This window comes from Rhinatrema bivittatum, chromosome 1 (genome assembly GCF_901001135.1).
Source record: "Rhinatrema bivittatum chromosome 1, aRhiBiv1.1, whole genome shotgun sequence".
Lineage (NCBI taxonomy): Eukaryota > Metazoa > Chordata > Amphibia > Gymnophiona > Rhinatrematidae > Rhinatrema > Rhinatrema bivittatum.
This window is the reverse complement of record NC_042615.1, coordinates 689101033-689117946: the sequence shown is the minus strand read 5'-3', so window position 1 is coordinate 689117946 and position 16914 is coordinate 689101033. Positions and strand designations below refer to the sequence as shown.

The window sequence follows — 16914 nt, the reverse complement described above, 5'->3', positions numbered from 1 at the left end:
ATCCTCACCCTTACTATTACCTCCCACCCCCAAGGGTGTCTCTACAATACTCATTCTGTTAAGCTCATTTGGGGCAGTAATAAGCTCAGACCAGGCTGCTCTGGAGGCTGCCAAAATACAGCTGCCAGGCCTCTCACAATATTATCCCATAATGGTCTCCCATCAACTTCTCAACCCCAAAAGCACCCACTACTAAACTCGTTCTACTCAGCCCAAGATCCCCCACAATCCAAGACCTGATATCTGAGAAATCAGTAGACCTTGTATTCCTCACAGACACCTGGCTCCCTGAAGATGAAGGAGCAAACGCCCATCTAGTTGGTCCCTCATTTTCTCAATTCTGCTGTGCAACAGAAGTGGAAAGTGGGGGCAGTAGAATGGCCATCCTCTCCTGTAACACCCTCAGACTTGTAAACTCTACATACCACAAATACCTGGCTGACAGTAAGAAGAAAGTTGCCTTCCTACTGGTTTGCCATGCTCCTTTGATACAACTGACAACTTAACCGAGCTTCTGGAACTAATCTCAGCCATTTGACTTAACTTTCCCTCTGTAATCATCCTCTTTGATTTTAACCTACATGCAAACACACTCACTGTTGAACCATCTAGTGAATTCATTGAAGGAATCACCACCCTTAAGTTTTCCCAGTATGTGAAGCGGGCCACACACCGTCAGACACACCCTTGACCTCATATTCCTCCCATTACCCTTCCTCTTCCTCCACACTGATGGTAATTCCCCACATCTCACCATTATTATGGTCAGGCCCCCACCTAATAATGCTGGCCCTCATTCACCCACTGGAGCACCATGACCCACCAGTGACAAAAACCCACAGCATCAAGAATATCAACCCAGAACTCTTTCAAGAGAATATCCACCTCAAGACCTCCACATCCCCATCGCTTATAGCATACAACATGATTCAACATTGGAACACAAAAGTATCAAGAGCGTTAGACAAACTAGCGCCATGGAAAATGTATATCCTCAACACCACAAATCATTGCCCTGGTTTACCACCAAGCTGCATAACCTTCAGTAAGAAAGAAAGCCCCTAAAAAGACACTGGCTGAAAATGGGCTCCACTCTTGACAGGAAGAAATGCAACCAATAAAGAACAATATACAGCAGAATCGATTTCCTCATTAAAAAAAGGATTACTTCTCTGTGCTTATAGCATACACCAAAAACAGTACAAAGGAACTATTCATGATTCACAAAGACCTCCTCTAATTAAGCACCAAAAACGCCTCACCACTCTGTAATGACAAATGCAAAGATTTTGCAAGCCACTATTTAAACAAAATCCTGAAGCTCCGATCAGATCTAGGCAACACTAACACCAAGAAACTCTCTAAAAACTATCATCAAAATCCACCAACACTTCTTTGTTCTACCCTCAAGACATCTTCAGCCACCAACCTGCACACTCACATTTTCAAAAAGTCTCCAGTGAGAAGGTCATTAAAATCCTGTCTGACTTCAACCCATCATCCAGCTCAATCGACTTCTGTCCTGCTAAACTATTCATACCGGCTGAACAGGGCCAGAGCGTCCACTAGGTGAACTAGGCGGTTGCCTAGGGTGACAACCAGTAGGGAGAGGCAAAGAACATCCATGTGGGGCCATGAGCGGAGCCCATCCCGTTCGCAGCCAAGAGAAGATTTGGCAACCATGAGTGGCGCCCATCCTGCTCGTGGCCGAGAAAAGCAGACTTGGCAGGCCACAAGCCTGTGTGTGTATGTGTGTGTGTGTGCTAGAGAGAGTGGGAGCCTGTATGAAGGGAGATGTGCACAAGAGACAGAGAGAGTCTGTATGAGGGGGTGTTCGAGAGAGAGAGACAGAGGGAAGGTGTGTGTGTGAGAGAGAGAAGGATCCTTAATGAGGGAATGTGTATCTGAGTGTGTGTGTGAGAGAGAGAGAGAGGGAACTTGTATGAGGGTATGTGGGTAAGAGAAATTGTGTTTATGAGAGAGCGTGGTGTTAGTGGGAGGGAGCCTGTGTAAGGGTACGTGTGTGAATGAGACAAGGAACCTGTGTGTGTGTGTGTGAGAAGGGGCCTGTCTGAGTGAATAAGAGCATGTGTATGTGAGGGAGAGAGGATGTGAGAGCAAGTGAGCATATGTATATGTGTGTCTAGCAGAGTGTGCATGTATGGAAGAGCCTGAGTGTGTTTGTGTGTGAGAAAGAAATAGCCTATATGTGTATATGAGAGAGAGGAGAAAGTTTGTGCACAGCAACCCCTGCTCCCCACACCATCAGCTAATCCACAACAACCTCTGGAAATCAAAAGTTCCCAGGTAGTTTTGTTAATTTTAATCATTGGGTGTTAATATTTGACGTGTGCTCTGTTTTTCAATGATTTTTTTTGGAGCTGGAAAATTTTTTTTAATTATTGGATGTCATTCTGTTTGGCTACTATTTTGAAATATTCCTTCTACTAGTGAGGTTTTACTATTGATGTTTTATATTTCTTCATTTTATTGTTGCATAATTTTTACTTGTAGGTTTGGGCCGTGGAGGTCAGGGCTGAGGCCTGGACCTTGGGGGGGGGGGGAGGTGCAAGGCAAGAAGGTTCGCCTAGGGCGCCTATTACCCTTGCACTGGCCCTGTGGCTGAACTATTCATAACAGCCAAACTCAGCCTCTCCAGCTAGATTGCCCAACTATTAAACTGCCTCTTAATGGATGATGATATTCCAGGTTTGCAAAAGAAAGCTGCTGTCTCCCCCTTCCTCAAGAAACCCTCCTTTGGAACCAAAAGTCTGGACAACTATAGGCCCATTTCAAACACACACTACTAGCCAAAATCAGAAAAGCATTCCTCCAACTCCACACCCTGCTAAGAGGAATGACATTTTCTAGACAACTTCCAATCAGGCTTCATGAAGGGCTACGGCATGGAGACAGTCCTCCTGGCATGATTCCTTCCTCAGAGCCTCCGATGCAAAAAAGATCTCCATCCTAATCCTACTTTATTTCTCAGCTGCATTCAACACCATTGGCCATGACATCCTGATGTCTGATACTGGCATCAATGCCCTGGACTGAACTGATTTTTATCCTTTCTGACAGGAAGAACACAACAGGTTGTCATGAATGATGATGCCTTATCGCTCAAACTCCTATCATGTGGTATCCCACAGCAATCTATCTTCTCCCCATCTCTTTTCAACATCTACCTCAGACCCCTCATTGACCAGATCAGACAGTCTGAATTTGAATGCTTCTTCTATGCAGATACCAAACCTCAAAAAGCACCCAATTATTCTGGGGAATTTATGATAAACTATCAAATCAATGTATTAATGCCCCATAAATATCTTTTCTCTGAACATTCAAAATACACTATTCTATTGCTCAAAACAATGAGTCATGTATTGATCCAAACGATATTCACTAAGGGCTGTGGAGTCTCTGGTGGCTCCTATAGCCCAGCTGTTTAACCAACAAAACATTTTTGGAAAGATAGAGGAAGGGTTTCATATATATGAGTATTAAACCCCAATGGGTGAACTCTTTTTTTCGTGTATAATCATCAACCAAACCTCCTCCATCCAATGTTTTTGTCAATTCTGTACACCCTAGGTGAAAACTGCATATATTTTTTTCTTTTTAAATTATGTGTCAAAAATCATTTAAAAAGCATGCTTTAAATGTCCCGACTTATCTGGTATCGTTGAAAAACCCGACACAGCCACGTTTCTGGTCCATTAAAGGACCTTTCTTCAGGGGATATTCTCCTGTTATAATCAGTCGGTGTACCAAGATAGCTGGAGATGAATACAACGATGTTATATGTAATTTCCTCAAGGTGCCATTGGCGCTCCTCCACCATTGAACGCTACTCACTAACAGACTCTGCTTTTAACCTAAGCATACAGATGGCTCAAGGACCAATCACAACGCTCGTTGCTGTGACGTAATGACGTATGATTCAAATTAATGAAACCCAATCCAGTGCTTCATTTAATCCTTGGGGAACTTGCGTTTTCAAAGTAAAAATCCCAAATGCCTCTCGTTTATTCAATAAACCTTCCCGATCTCCTCCTCTTATGGTAAGAGGTACATGGTCAATCACAGTCCATTTTAATTCACTGTAAGAGTGACCTTGCTGCACACAATGTGTTACTATTGGTGCTGTCAATGTGGATGTGTTCAACTTGGATTTATGTTCATTTAATCTCACTCTAATTTTGCGGGCAGTCCTACCAACATACACACAAGGGCAAGGGCAGATGATCGCATAAATTACATGATCTGAATTACATGTTGTATTATGCTTGCGATAAACTTGATATCCTGTAACTGGTTCTTGCCAACTATTTCCATCTATGCTATTAACACAGTGGGGACACTGTCCACACTGTTGGTATCCTATTATGGGAACTGGGAGTGCGGCAAAGATTGAGCATGTACAAGTTTATCTTTGATATTAGCTCCATGGGTGGTCACGATAAGAGGTGTCTCTTTAAAAATGTCGTGCAGAGCTAATGCATGCCAATGACGGCGTATTGATGCTGCAATAACATTTGTGGCAACAGATTGTTTTAATACACAAACGAGTTGTGGATCCTGTTTAGAAGGTTTATACTGCAGCAATGGCACTATTTCTATTATCCTCTCCTCCCTCTCTCTACCCCCTCCCTTCATTATTCCAGTCCTATACTGATTTGTACCTACTCTATCCTTCCTGCCCTGTGAATGCAAATCTCTCATCCTATTCAAGATTTTTTTTAAAGGTCTTTAGCCTTTATCCACCCCCTCTTTCACCCTATACATCACATTCTTCTGAAGTAGAGAGTATCCCTTCTACTTCATGGATGTAATTCATTCTGTAACCTGTACCTCGCTCAGTTCTCTAGTGGGGAAGCAAGTAAAAAATCCTTTTAATAAGTAAAAAAAAAAATAAGTATTTCGGAACATAGTGCATAGAAGGGTAACAGGTGAAAACAGGGGTGATCTGTTTAAAACATAAAAATATTAAACTGTAAGCAAAACAACTACACACACACACACACACACACACACACAGTTTTCATGGTCTGTAGTTTCATTCTGAAAATGGCATATTGGATAGGATATTTTTTTAAATTTACATTTCTTCAGAAAAACACAAGGTGCCTGATCAGACTGCAAACCTGGACAGCTTTGTTTCGTGCACCTCAGGGCGTGAATCGGCATCGGGGGAAGCAGCCTGATCAGGCGCTGGACACTTTTCTAGGGCAGTTTGAATTGAATGCCTTTCCTTTTTCTTCCGTCTTCTGTATTGGCATGATGAGTGCAGGCAGAGGTTTGCTGGTCCGCTTGATGTTAGTTTTGCTGGGTGATGTGATGTCACCGAGAGACTTTTCCATGTGCCGGGCTCACGTGCAACTCTACAGGAGTATAATGTCAAAATAATTTTTGGGAGTAGCATTGAGCAAATTAAAACAGACTTGGAGAAAACACAGAAATATTTTCTCTGAGGCGAGATAAGATATTTCAACATTTTGGGGGGATTTTGCTCTAGAAGGCACTGCTACTTTAATAGAACTGTATGCATGATATAAATTAATTTGGGATCGCTTTCAGCATACTGTGCTGTTCATTAACATAAGAATGTAATTTTCATGTGTCATGTTTTTCTGCAGGTGGTCCCACATAGCCAAGGCAAAAAAACAAAGAGACAACCTTATGCCGTGGAAAGATTTATTAATTTATTGAAATACAGAGCCCGACTCCGGCCGAGTTTCGCCAATTAAGGCTGCATCAGGGGCTAAAAATATAAAATTAACATTTTTTTTTTAAAAAACCAAGTAATTAAATAATCCATAAAACATTTTTCATAGAAAATTTTTAAACTCACATGACTTCTGATGGCAAAAGAAACTACATAAGTATATTCTTTTGTAGTAATGTTATCAAATTTCAATCTAAAATAAATTAAAAAATTGAATCTGACAATGATCTCAAATTTTGGTAAGAAATTGAACAGATACTAAATTTGCATTTTTTGTTTCAAAAAGCATTCTCTATTTTAAAATTCTTTCATCTATTGGGCAAAACTATAGACAAGTCTTTCCGTGGTAACAAAGTGTCAATATGCAATAAAATTGTATATAGCTAACCCTTAGTAACATGTGTATAAAAGAACAGTTTGACAATGTTGATGCTACTTAATTGCAGCAAATTTTAGCCTCTATGTATGTATGTATGTATGTATATATATATATATATATATATATCTGTCATGACTGGTTTATATCTTTATGGCAGTATAAATGATATAATTGTCCAATTTCTGGGTTAAAAAATATTTTCTAATAAACAGCGGGAAACTTCAATTGTTTACCTTGATCCTGATATAGCTCTCTTCGCTTCGCGAACTGGCAGCATATCTCGCTCAAAAATGTGTAGGAATTCAATTTTTCAATTTTTTATTTTAGATTGAAATTTGACTTGATAACATTACTACAAAAGAATATACTTATGTAGTTTCTTTTGCCATCAGAAGTCATGTGAGTTTAAAAATTTTCTATGAAAAATGTTTTATGGATTATTTAATTACTTGTTTGTTTTTTTTTTTTAATTTAAATTTTATATTTTTAGCCCCTGATGCAGCCTTAATTGGCGAAACTCGGCCGGAGTTGGGCTCTGTATTACAATAAATTAATAAATCTTTTCACGGCATAAGGTTGTCTCTTTGTTTTTTTGTCATGTTTTTCTGCTGCATGTTGTGCATGTACTAGCAATACAAAACAGAACCTCTGTATGTAAGAATTACATTACAACAAAAAAGATATTTCTTACTAATGATGCTGAGTATGGACTAATTAGCGTATTTATGTTCCAGCAACCATCATAAAGCACTGGGTCCAGTATGAAGTTTCTGGTAACCCAAGAGCTAAGGCTACTATGTGCTTGAAAGATATAATCATCAGTTGCTTGGAAAGATTATCTGGATGAGAGTCTTATAAACATTTGTAAGCAGTAATTATACTTATCTGCTTGATGCCGCTTATTGTTGAGATGGAAGGGCAATATGTTTATAACAAGTTGTAGTGTCCTTTTCCCACTTATGGTGCTCCTTTTCCAGATTATTCCAAGTTATGGTGCTCTTTTTCAAACAATGGTGCACTTGCACCTAATGCTGTCAGAATTGCCTGTTGTCAAATCGCCCGACTCTGCAGGGTTTCGGAAGAATCTCCTTCTTCAGGGGAACATCCAGGTTTCTCGATTCTTTACAAGTGCTGTGTGCTCAAAGTGAATGAACAGAACATTAATGCTTGTGGCTCTGTTCCTGTATAGGTAAATAACGCTATATATTGTAAATAAATGTTCGTGATTTAAGCTCTTGATTTAAGAAACTATTCCAACTTTAAAGGCACATTCTGATTATGGAAAGATCTATGATAAAAATGTACTGCTTACCTCAAAATATTTAAAGGCCAGCGCCGTCGTGAAAGTGCTATCCTTTCTGATCAAAGGCTTAGCCGTGTCTGATGCGGAATGATGTGTGCACTGCCATTTTAAATCAAAAAGCCCGCGAAACAGCAGGGTGCCAAAAATATAAAAGACTACGAAATATGAATCTAATAAAGCTAAGGGTGAAACAAAGGAAAATTGGTTCTTACCTGCTCATTTTCGTTCCTGTATTACCACAGATCAATCCAGACCCCGCTGAGTTATGCCTTCCAGCAGATGGAGACAGAGAAAAACTTGAAAAGCACCCCCTCAGGCTGGTGTGCCACCTTCGATCCTTCAGTATTTCTCTGTCTCCAGCAGATGAAGGTGGCAGAACCTGCGGTCCTGATCCTATAAAAAAAAAAAAGAGAGAGAGGGTCTTTGTACCTTTAATTGCCTCTGGCTAGATCAACTAGTTTAGAAAAAACAACAAAAACAAAGAGTTAGAATAGCATAAAATAACAAAAACAAGTTAGAATAGCAAAAAAAAAAAAAAATAAATTAAAAAAAAAAAAATATATTATGTATATATATATATATATATATATATATATATATATATATCTATAGGGAGTACAAGTCCTCCCAAGAGTTAGAATAGCATAAAATAACAAAAACAAGAGTTAGAATAGCAAAAAAAAAATAATAAATTAAAAAAAAAAAATATATATATATATAGGGAGTACAAGTCCTCCCAAGGGGTGACAGCCTACCCCTCCCCCCCCCCTTGGTAGTAGGCACGGCTGGGGTTCATACCCCGAGAGCCTATCTGCCTGGAGACTATTTTCAAGACCCGGTGAGTAGGGGGATTTAGCGGTGGGCTGGTCCCTCCCCCTAACAGCCCAGAGACGGTGTAATTCCTCTGGTGGGAGCTCCTGTTGTTCAGCTTGGACTCAGGGACGTTTCATTCCCCTGGTTGATACAAAAAGAAAAATAATACAAAAAGAAAAATATTAATAAAACGTATTCAGGTCTCCAGGGTCTCTGGATTGGATAATTTTTTGCCCAGCTGATTACCTTATCGAGGCTCGGTGCAGAATGCTGCGGGGATCACAGTGCTCAGCCTGCGGGGAGCCGGCAGCACGGCTCTCCCGCGATGGCCTCTGCTCCCGATGCATTCCTAGGGGAGAAGGCCCGTCGTAGTTGCCTGCCGAAGGCAGAGAAACATCCCTCATGCAGTCTCGAGGTGCAAGAAGGAGTCTGCCGGCCTGCCCCATTCCCGATTAGCGAGGGAACGGCGGCCATTTTAGCTTCCCCAGACTTCGATGCCATGCAGGGCTCGGAGGGAGGGGAATTTCCACCGCAGCTTTCTCCGCCAAATTTGAGCCCTGAAAGGCCTCATGACTCAGGTCTTGATTCCCACCCCTGTCCAGGAAATGAGGTCGGCGGGTGGGCGGTCCTTGCCCGGATGAAGCAGCTGAGGTGAGATCATGTCTGGGATGGCTTTCGGCAAGGAGGGTGGGCTTGCCCGGGACCCCAATGGGGTCCCATTAAAGGACTTAATGCTCAAGGCTGTTTTCCTCATGGCTATACGTTCGGCCAGGCGAATATCTGAGATTCAAGCATTGTCCTGCAGGGAACCATTCCTGCGGATTTCGGAGTCCGGAGTGTCGCTTACAACGGTACCCTCCTTTCTGCCAAAAGTCGTGTCAGCGTTTCACTTGAATCAGTTAGTGGAATTGCCGGCTTTTCCAGATTTGGATCGTGATTTCCCTCAGGCTCAGGACTTGAGGAAATTGGATGTCTGACGGGTTCTCCTTTGGTATTGGGAGGTGACCAATGATTTTCGTTTTGTCTTATGGAGCGGTCCTAAGAAGGGGCATAAGGCATCCAAAGCTACCATTGCTCGATGGTTGAAGGACGCTATAGCTTCGGCATACATATGTCATGGGTGGCCGGTGCCGGATGATCTAAAAGCTCATTCGATCAGATCTCAAGCTGCATCTTGGGCGGAAAGTCAGTGTGTTTCGCCGCAGGAGATTTGCCGAGCAGCTACTTGGAAATCTTTGCATACTTTTGCTAAGCATTACTGTTTGGACATCCAAGCCCCGGATGCCGATTTGTTTTGGCAGCAGTGTGCTTCGAGCGGATCTCTCCAGGTCCCTCCCCATTTAGAGCAGCTTGGGTACATCCCAGCGGTCTGGACTGATCCGGGTACGTACAGGGAAAGGAAAATTGGTTCTTACCTGCTAATTTTCGTTCCTGTAGTACCACGGATCAGTCCAGACGCCTGCCCAGGGTATTCTGTTCTGGAGAATCCGCTCGGTATTTGTCATATATCTTTTCTGATTTTCCGCACAGTATATCGAAGAAGATGAAGATTTGGGAAATGTCCAACTCTGTACTCTTGCTATGTGCATAGTTTCAAAGTTTATTGTTCAGATATGTTTTTTGGTCTAGCCATTGGTTGTTAAATTTCTTCATTCTGCTATGGTATTGATTATACTGAAGGATCGCAGGTGGCACACCAGGATTTCAAGTTTTTCTCTGTCTCCATCTGCTGGAAGGGAGGCATAACCCAGCGGTCTGGACTGATCCATGGTATTACAGGAATGAAAATTAGCAGGTAACCAATTTTCCTTTGTTTCACCCATAGCTTTATTAGATTCATGTTTCGTAGTCTCTTACATTTTTGGCACCCTGCTGTTTCGCGGGCTTTTTGATTTAAAATGGCAGTGCACACATCATTCCGCATCAGACACGGCTAAGCCTTTGATCAGAAAGGATAGCACTTTCACGAAGGTGCTGACCTTTAAACATTTTGAGGTAAGCAGTACATTTTTATCATAGATCTTTCCATAATCAGGATGTGCCTTTAAAGTTGGACTAGTTTCTTAAATTAAGAGCTTGAATCACGAACATTTATTTACAGTATATAGAGTTATTTACCTATACAGGAACCGAGCCACAAGCATTAATGTTCTGTTCATTCGCTTTGAGCGCACAGCACTTGCAAAGAATTGAGAAACCTGGCTGTTCCCCCTGAAGAAGGAGATTCTTCCGAAACCCTGCAGAGTCGGGCGATTTGACAACAGGCAATTTTTTTTTTTTTAATTTTTTATTTATGCCAGTTTACAATAATTACAAGAACAAATCTTGAAAGGAAAAAAAAGAAGAGATTACACTTATTCAATACAGTAATACAGCTATATAGTTCTAGATAATTAATGACAATTTCAACATCTCTTCATATTTAAAGTCCTCAAAAAAGGGGGGGTGAGTCCTTCCATACCTTAAAGTAAAAGTACTTTGTAAATTGTTAAGGAAATATACTGAATGTAACAGTGACATTTATTAATTATGAGGGACTAGGAGCATCTAAACAGGGTGCTTCGGTAGTTATGGGGATTTTCCCCACTAAGAATTGGGTTAACTGGGGTGGATCAAAAAAAACATAAGTATTCTGTAGATATTTAACCACGCATTTACATGGAAATTTAAGGAAATATCTCCCCCCAATTAATAAGACCTGTGGTCTCAGCAGGAGGAAAGCGTTTCTCCTCCTCTGGGTCTCACGAGAGACATCCGGAAAAGCTCTTATAAGACATCCCATAAATCTTTCATTTCTGTGCCTTATACTTAATTTCAACAGCCATTCCCTGTCAGTCTCTAATGCCAAAGTCACAATCAGTGTTGCAGGTACTGCTAATTCCGTATCAGATGTTTCCAAAAGCGTTGTAATATTAAGAGACTGGTCTCTCACTGGTGTCAAAGTCTCTAATTCACCTTCTTGATTAGAGGCCTCTCTTCTGGACTTTGGTAAGTAGAATATCTTTATAATCGATGGCATCATTGACTCTGAAACCTTAAGTATATCAATCAGATACTTTTTAAAGACCTCTCTCGGAGATCTTAAAGGTAGCTGAGGAAAATTTATAAACCTTAAATTTCTACTTTTTGCAATATTCTCAAGGTTTTCTATTTTCAGAGCAGTATTACTTTTATCTTTCAATATTACTTGCGATTGTTGAAATGATTTTATCTCAGTCCTTATAGAGGCGACCTGCTGTTCCAATTATGACTTCATATTCGAAAGAACTTCTATTTTCTCATCATGCCGCCTAACTTGCTCCATTGCTGGAGTTAGTTGCTGCAAAATAGACAGTCTCATCTCATTTATAGCTTCCCACAGCGTCTCAAATAAGAGAACTTGCGGTCTTACCATTGATGGTATCTCTATCGCGGGGAATCCCCCAACAGCTCCCAAAGCTTCTCCTTTTAATGCTCCTATCTCACTATCACCTTGCCCCAGTTTTTCCAGTGGGCTTGAAGTTACCAATGACGCTGCTCCGGATCCCGTTGGGGTGGAACCTTCCACACTTTGGTCTCATGTTTCATCCCCTGGAGAAAACGCTATTCTGCTGGCAGCTGGATTAAGCGGTAGGGTCCTCACAGCGGGACTCAATGGTGAAATTGAGCCTGGTAGAGAGGGAAGTTCATATTCCCCTCCTTCTCTCTGCAACGGCTGGTCTCCCGCTCCTCTGTCACTGCATGTGACATGAGCGTCCATCGGACCTGTCAGAGTGGTCGCCGAAGTTACCGCGGGGTACAAAGTCCTTGGCTTGCGCTTCCTCCCCATCAAAAAGGTAATCTTTCCGCAAGAAATCCAAAGTTGAAAACTAAACAGGAGCGCTCAGACCACGCTAAGACATCCGGCGGCCATCTTGGATCCGCCAGACAGCAGGCAATTCTGACAGCATTAGGTGCAAGTGCACCCTTGTTTGAAAAAGAGCACAATAACTTGGAATAATTTGGAAAAGGAGCACCATAACTGGGAAAAAGACACTACAGCTTGTTATAAACATATTGCCCTTCCATCTCAACAATAAGCGTCATCTAGCAGATAAGTATAATTACTGCTTACAAATGTTTGAGACTCTCGTCCAGATAATGTTTCCAAGTAACTGATGATTATATCTTTCAAGCACATAGCAGCCTTAGCTCTTGGGTTACCAGAAACTTCATACTGGACCCAGTGCTTTATGATGGTTGCTGGAACATAAATACGCTACTTGGTGCATGTACTAGCTGCAGTTTGCTGAATAGATTCTTTAAGCGGAGGTTTTCTAAAAATATTTTACTGGAGGCTGAGCACCACTGGCATTTGAGTATTGATCTGAGCTCTTAACACTAATGAACAATTTAGTGTCATCCTGCATATTTATTTAAACCTGTGTTTCCAGTGGACAGCTCTCCCTGTGACTGGAAACACCACCACACTGGTGGCGATGGATGACTCCTGTTGGCAGTTTCAGGAGAAAGCTCCAGGATGGCCTGGGCCCTGCAAGCTACATTAGAGGTGCTTCCTCCAGTGCAGGGCTGAGGCCGACCAGCAAAGGTAGTGTGAGAAAATTAGCACTACCGCTGCCTGAGCAGTACCTGCTCTGGGAAATAAATTGAGGGCTTCAATTTCAGGTGCTGTTAATCTTGCACTTTACACAAACATGAACACATTCACAATAGAAAGAAATTTAAAAACCAGAGGTGCTTTAATCATGTTTGGGTAAGCTTGTGTTCTGTGTCCACAACGTGTTGCAGAGATAAAGAGGAGGAGCTGGAAATGTTTCGTTCCTGAGTGCATATTTCCTGATTTTGTTGTTATTTTTCCTAAGAGCAGGAGCTTCTGAAAGTGGAGAATCTTTAGTGGGCACAAGCGATTGCTTGCTTCATTCTTCAACCGAAGAAGAAAGCACCCCGAACGTGATCCTGAGCCAGCCCAATGTAACCCAGCTGCCTGTAGGTATACACACACAGTGTCTATTCATGGTAGAGCCCAGTTATCTCTCTCTCATCTCTACCCTGAGCAGTGTGCCAGGATTACCTGTTAGAGGCAGCAGAGTTCTAGTACCTGCATTGGTCCAGGATACAACTAAAGTCTTAGTAGGCTGTGATATGTTTTGAAGGGCTAAGAAAAAAGATGAGGTAGTGCAGGAGCTTTCAAGACCAGACAGATCCCATCTGAAGAGAGAATCTGTGTGGTGTCAAAATCTCATGTGCTATAATATCTTTGTTTTTGCTGGTTCTTTTTAGTAGGGATCATTAGCCAGTGAGACTCCAGCAGAGCCCTCTTACACAGGTCATGAGTAGGAAAGAGGTGAAAAGGCACTGTTATGGGTCCATTGCTTCAGTAAGCTCAGTAGTGTTGAGAAATGTTCTGGAAAACTATAGATCTGTTAGTCTTACAGCAGTACTGGGCAAGGTAATGGAAATGTTACTGAGAGAATATTGTGAAGTGAATGGGTTACAGGATCCAATGCAAGGGGAAGAGATTGCCTAACAGCTTGATTTAATTCTTTGAGATGATAGAAGTGTAGACATGGGGGGAGATGCAGTAAATATGGCCTTTATGGGCTTTTATATGGAAGTAAGTTAGAAATCCCCTTTTCAGCCTTGGTCAAAACTTTTTTTTTTTTTATCCTTTGCTTCTGAATGGTATTTGAAAAAGTAACCTGGGAAATGGCAGTCTTCTCTGGCAATCTGAAGAAATTATGTGTATTTGTTCCTGAGAATTTAACATTAAGTGTCAGGTCTTAAAGTTCCAGTGTTTTATTACAAAAATGGGGCATTAGCAAGAAGCTATAGCTTCTGGACTTGTGAGTGGATGATTGTGGATCATGAGAACTCTAATATTTTGTATTGTGCTGTAGAAGAGGACAGCAGATGACTGCAAATTAATATTTTGCTAGGTAGCAAATTTATTTTATATAGGGATGTCCTTCCACCCTAGCAGGTTTGAATCAAAAATATGTATTTGCTTGATCACTTTCAGATCAGAACTGCTCACTGTTCCTGTTAGAATGACATTTTACATGAGCAGTTCCTCCTCACTGGAAAAACCTCATTAAAATTGAGATTTATCAGATGCGATACACAAGTAGAGGGACTGACATGAACAATCTGTGCACAAGTTAAAAATGTAATTCTAATTAGAAATCCAAGCAGACCTGGACCCCATGAGTTGAATATTCAGTGACTTTTGGCAATGTGAAGGTTTTTTTAAAAATCTATCTGAAATCTGCTAAAATCTTTACATCATAGGAATTATTTTCCGTCGATAAGCAGGGCATTTAGCCATGCATAATGGGTGATGTCATCTGTGATGTCACGAAGGCGGAGCTTTCTCTCTAAGCTCGAAGAGCTTTGAAGTGCGCATGTGTACGACTTCCCACGCTCTTCGAGCTTCCCTCAGTTTTTGTTTTCCGCGGCACTGCACGGACGTGTAGAGCTCTCTCTCTCTCTCTACCTCAGAGGAAAAACTTCAAAATTCGATGAAAGACAAGAAGAAAAGATGCCTAAAAGTCCCGGATTTAAATACTTCTCATGTGTCGGCAACTGATGGCCATAACTATTGTTATATATGCCTCGGTCCCGATCATGATCAGGCCACATGTAGGGACTGTGGGAAAATGTCCCCGCGGGCCAGAAGACAGAGGGCAGAAAAGATGGAGAAATTGAGGCACTCCTATGCCCCTTCTCCAGTGAGTAAAAGATCAACAAAGTCCTCTCCGGGTAAGCAAAAACCTCGGTCCTAGACTTTTCGACGCGTGCATTTGGCGTCAGAGGGCCGTGTGCCACGCACTACGTCATCTACCACGCAGATTACGTCGAGCATTGCTTCCGACACAACGCATGCGCCATTGAAAACCTGCATTGGATCACCCTACTCTGCCTCGATCAACGCATGCGTCGACTACGATGCATCACGACGCATCTAGAAAGGCCACGATGCATCACGATGCATCAAAGAAGACTACGACGCATCTAATAAAAATATGATGCATCTCACTCATGGTCATAAGAAGCTGACTCCAGAGAGCCCAAAATCAACACCAGAGCTGCCTGAAAAACCAAAGAAGTCAGCGTCAAAGACAAAACATATTACACCTCTATCTGAAGCGTCATATTTCAGCCAGATCTGCTCCACAGCATTATGCACCTTTATATGAGGATCCCCACTCTCTTTCCTCGATATTATCAGACCTTATAATCGAGGAACCAACTGGTCATTGGGACTCATCACCGGACATACTTTCCCATCTGCATCCAAAAAAGAGATTATCATCTCCACTATCTAAAACACCGGTCAAACATCTTAAAAAATCTAAAAGACTATCTGACCATCCTTCTCGCCTAATGGCTAAAGAAACGATGACTCAAATCACTTCTCTTTTGCATAATTTTTTCCAGGGATTACCTTCGGATCCAAATATTCTCCCACAGGTTCCTCAAGTTCCTGCATCGCCGAGTATTTCTCCTCCAAATCTACCTTCTCTGACACATACCAGTTCTACAGTGTCATCCAAGCATACCACTTCTCCAGTTTTTTCTCCCCATCATCTCCAGGGAATTCAACAGGTAGCCCTTCAGACCCTCCGCAAGAGTTACCTCAGCCAACATCACCTCCTGAAGATCTTACTTACGCTTAATTCTTGGAGAAGCTGGGTTTAGCTCTTAACATAGAGACCCGCAAGCTTCCAGACCCAAGATCGGAAGCAATGGGAATTTTGCAAATTTTGGATGTTCCATCTGAACCAACTGCTCTCCCTTCACATCAAATTCTAGAGGGCCTCATGGACAAGGTGTGGGATACCCCACTCCTCCTACCTCCGGTTTCCAAAAAGCTGGATTTAAAATATAGAATGCAAAAGACATCCTACTATTCGAATCTGCAAATCCTTCACAATTCAATAGTTGTAGAATCGGCGATGAAGAGAGCCAAAAAGACCAGGCTTTACTCTAATACGCCTCCTGGAAAAGACAATAGGTTTTTGGATGATTTTGCAAAAAAGATTTACCAGAATTCAATGCTGAATTCTCGCATTAATCAACACCAGTTTTATATTATACAATATCTTTTCAACTGTACGCAAAAACTACAACCTTTACTACACACTGCACGAGGAGACTCGGCCTTGCCTCAGCCATTTCTAGATTTGCAGGAAGGTCTACGTCATTTACTACGCACTTCGTATGAAGCCTTTGATACTTCATCACATTCATCCGCAACTTCGGTCTCATCCAGATGTCTCGCATGGCTTCCAGCCAGCAGTATACGTGATTATGTTCATGACCGTCTGGCTAATCTACCATGTAGGCCAGACAATTTATTTGGAGGCAAATTACAAGAGACTGTATCTCTAATTAAAGAGCAAAATATTGCAGTTCAGTCTTTGACTCCCCCCCTTAGACACACCATCTATGTCCAGGCGTTATTTTCCTCAATATAAAAGGGGCCATTATTACTGGAGGCCATATCGATATTATCAGCCCCATCAAACTAATTATAGGCCTCAACCTTTCCAACAACAACAACAGTCTCAATCTCAATCGCAAGGACAAAGACCACGGCAGACAAACCAAAGGCCGCAAAAACCTCAGACTGCTCAACAGCCACCTAAACAGTCTTTTTAAGCTCACCTGCCACAACAGCAGTTCCTGCAGGAGGAAGACTGTCTTTATTCC

At 41.8% G+C, this 16914-nt stretch overlaps 1 protein-coding gene across 2 annotated transcripts in view; it reads left to right on the top strand.

Moving 5' to 3' along the window:
- FAM169A (family with sequence similarity 169 member A) overlaps positions 1–16914 on the top strand; it is a 244678-nt gene that overhangs the window by 147026 nt on the left and 80738 nt on the right. For both annotated transcript variants that reach the window (XM_029575050.1, XM_029575058.1), the window contains exon 8: positions 13070–13188. In XM_029575050.1, coding sequence (XP_029430910.1) covers positions 13070–13188 — 119 coding nt within the window. The remainder of the gene's footprint in view (positions 1–13069; positions 13189–16914) is intronic.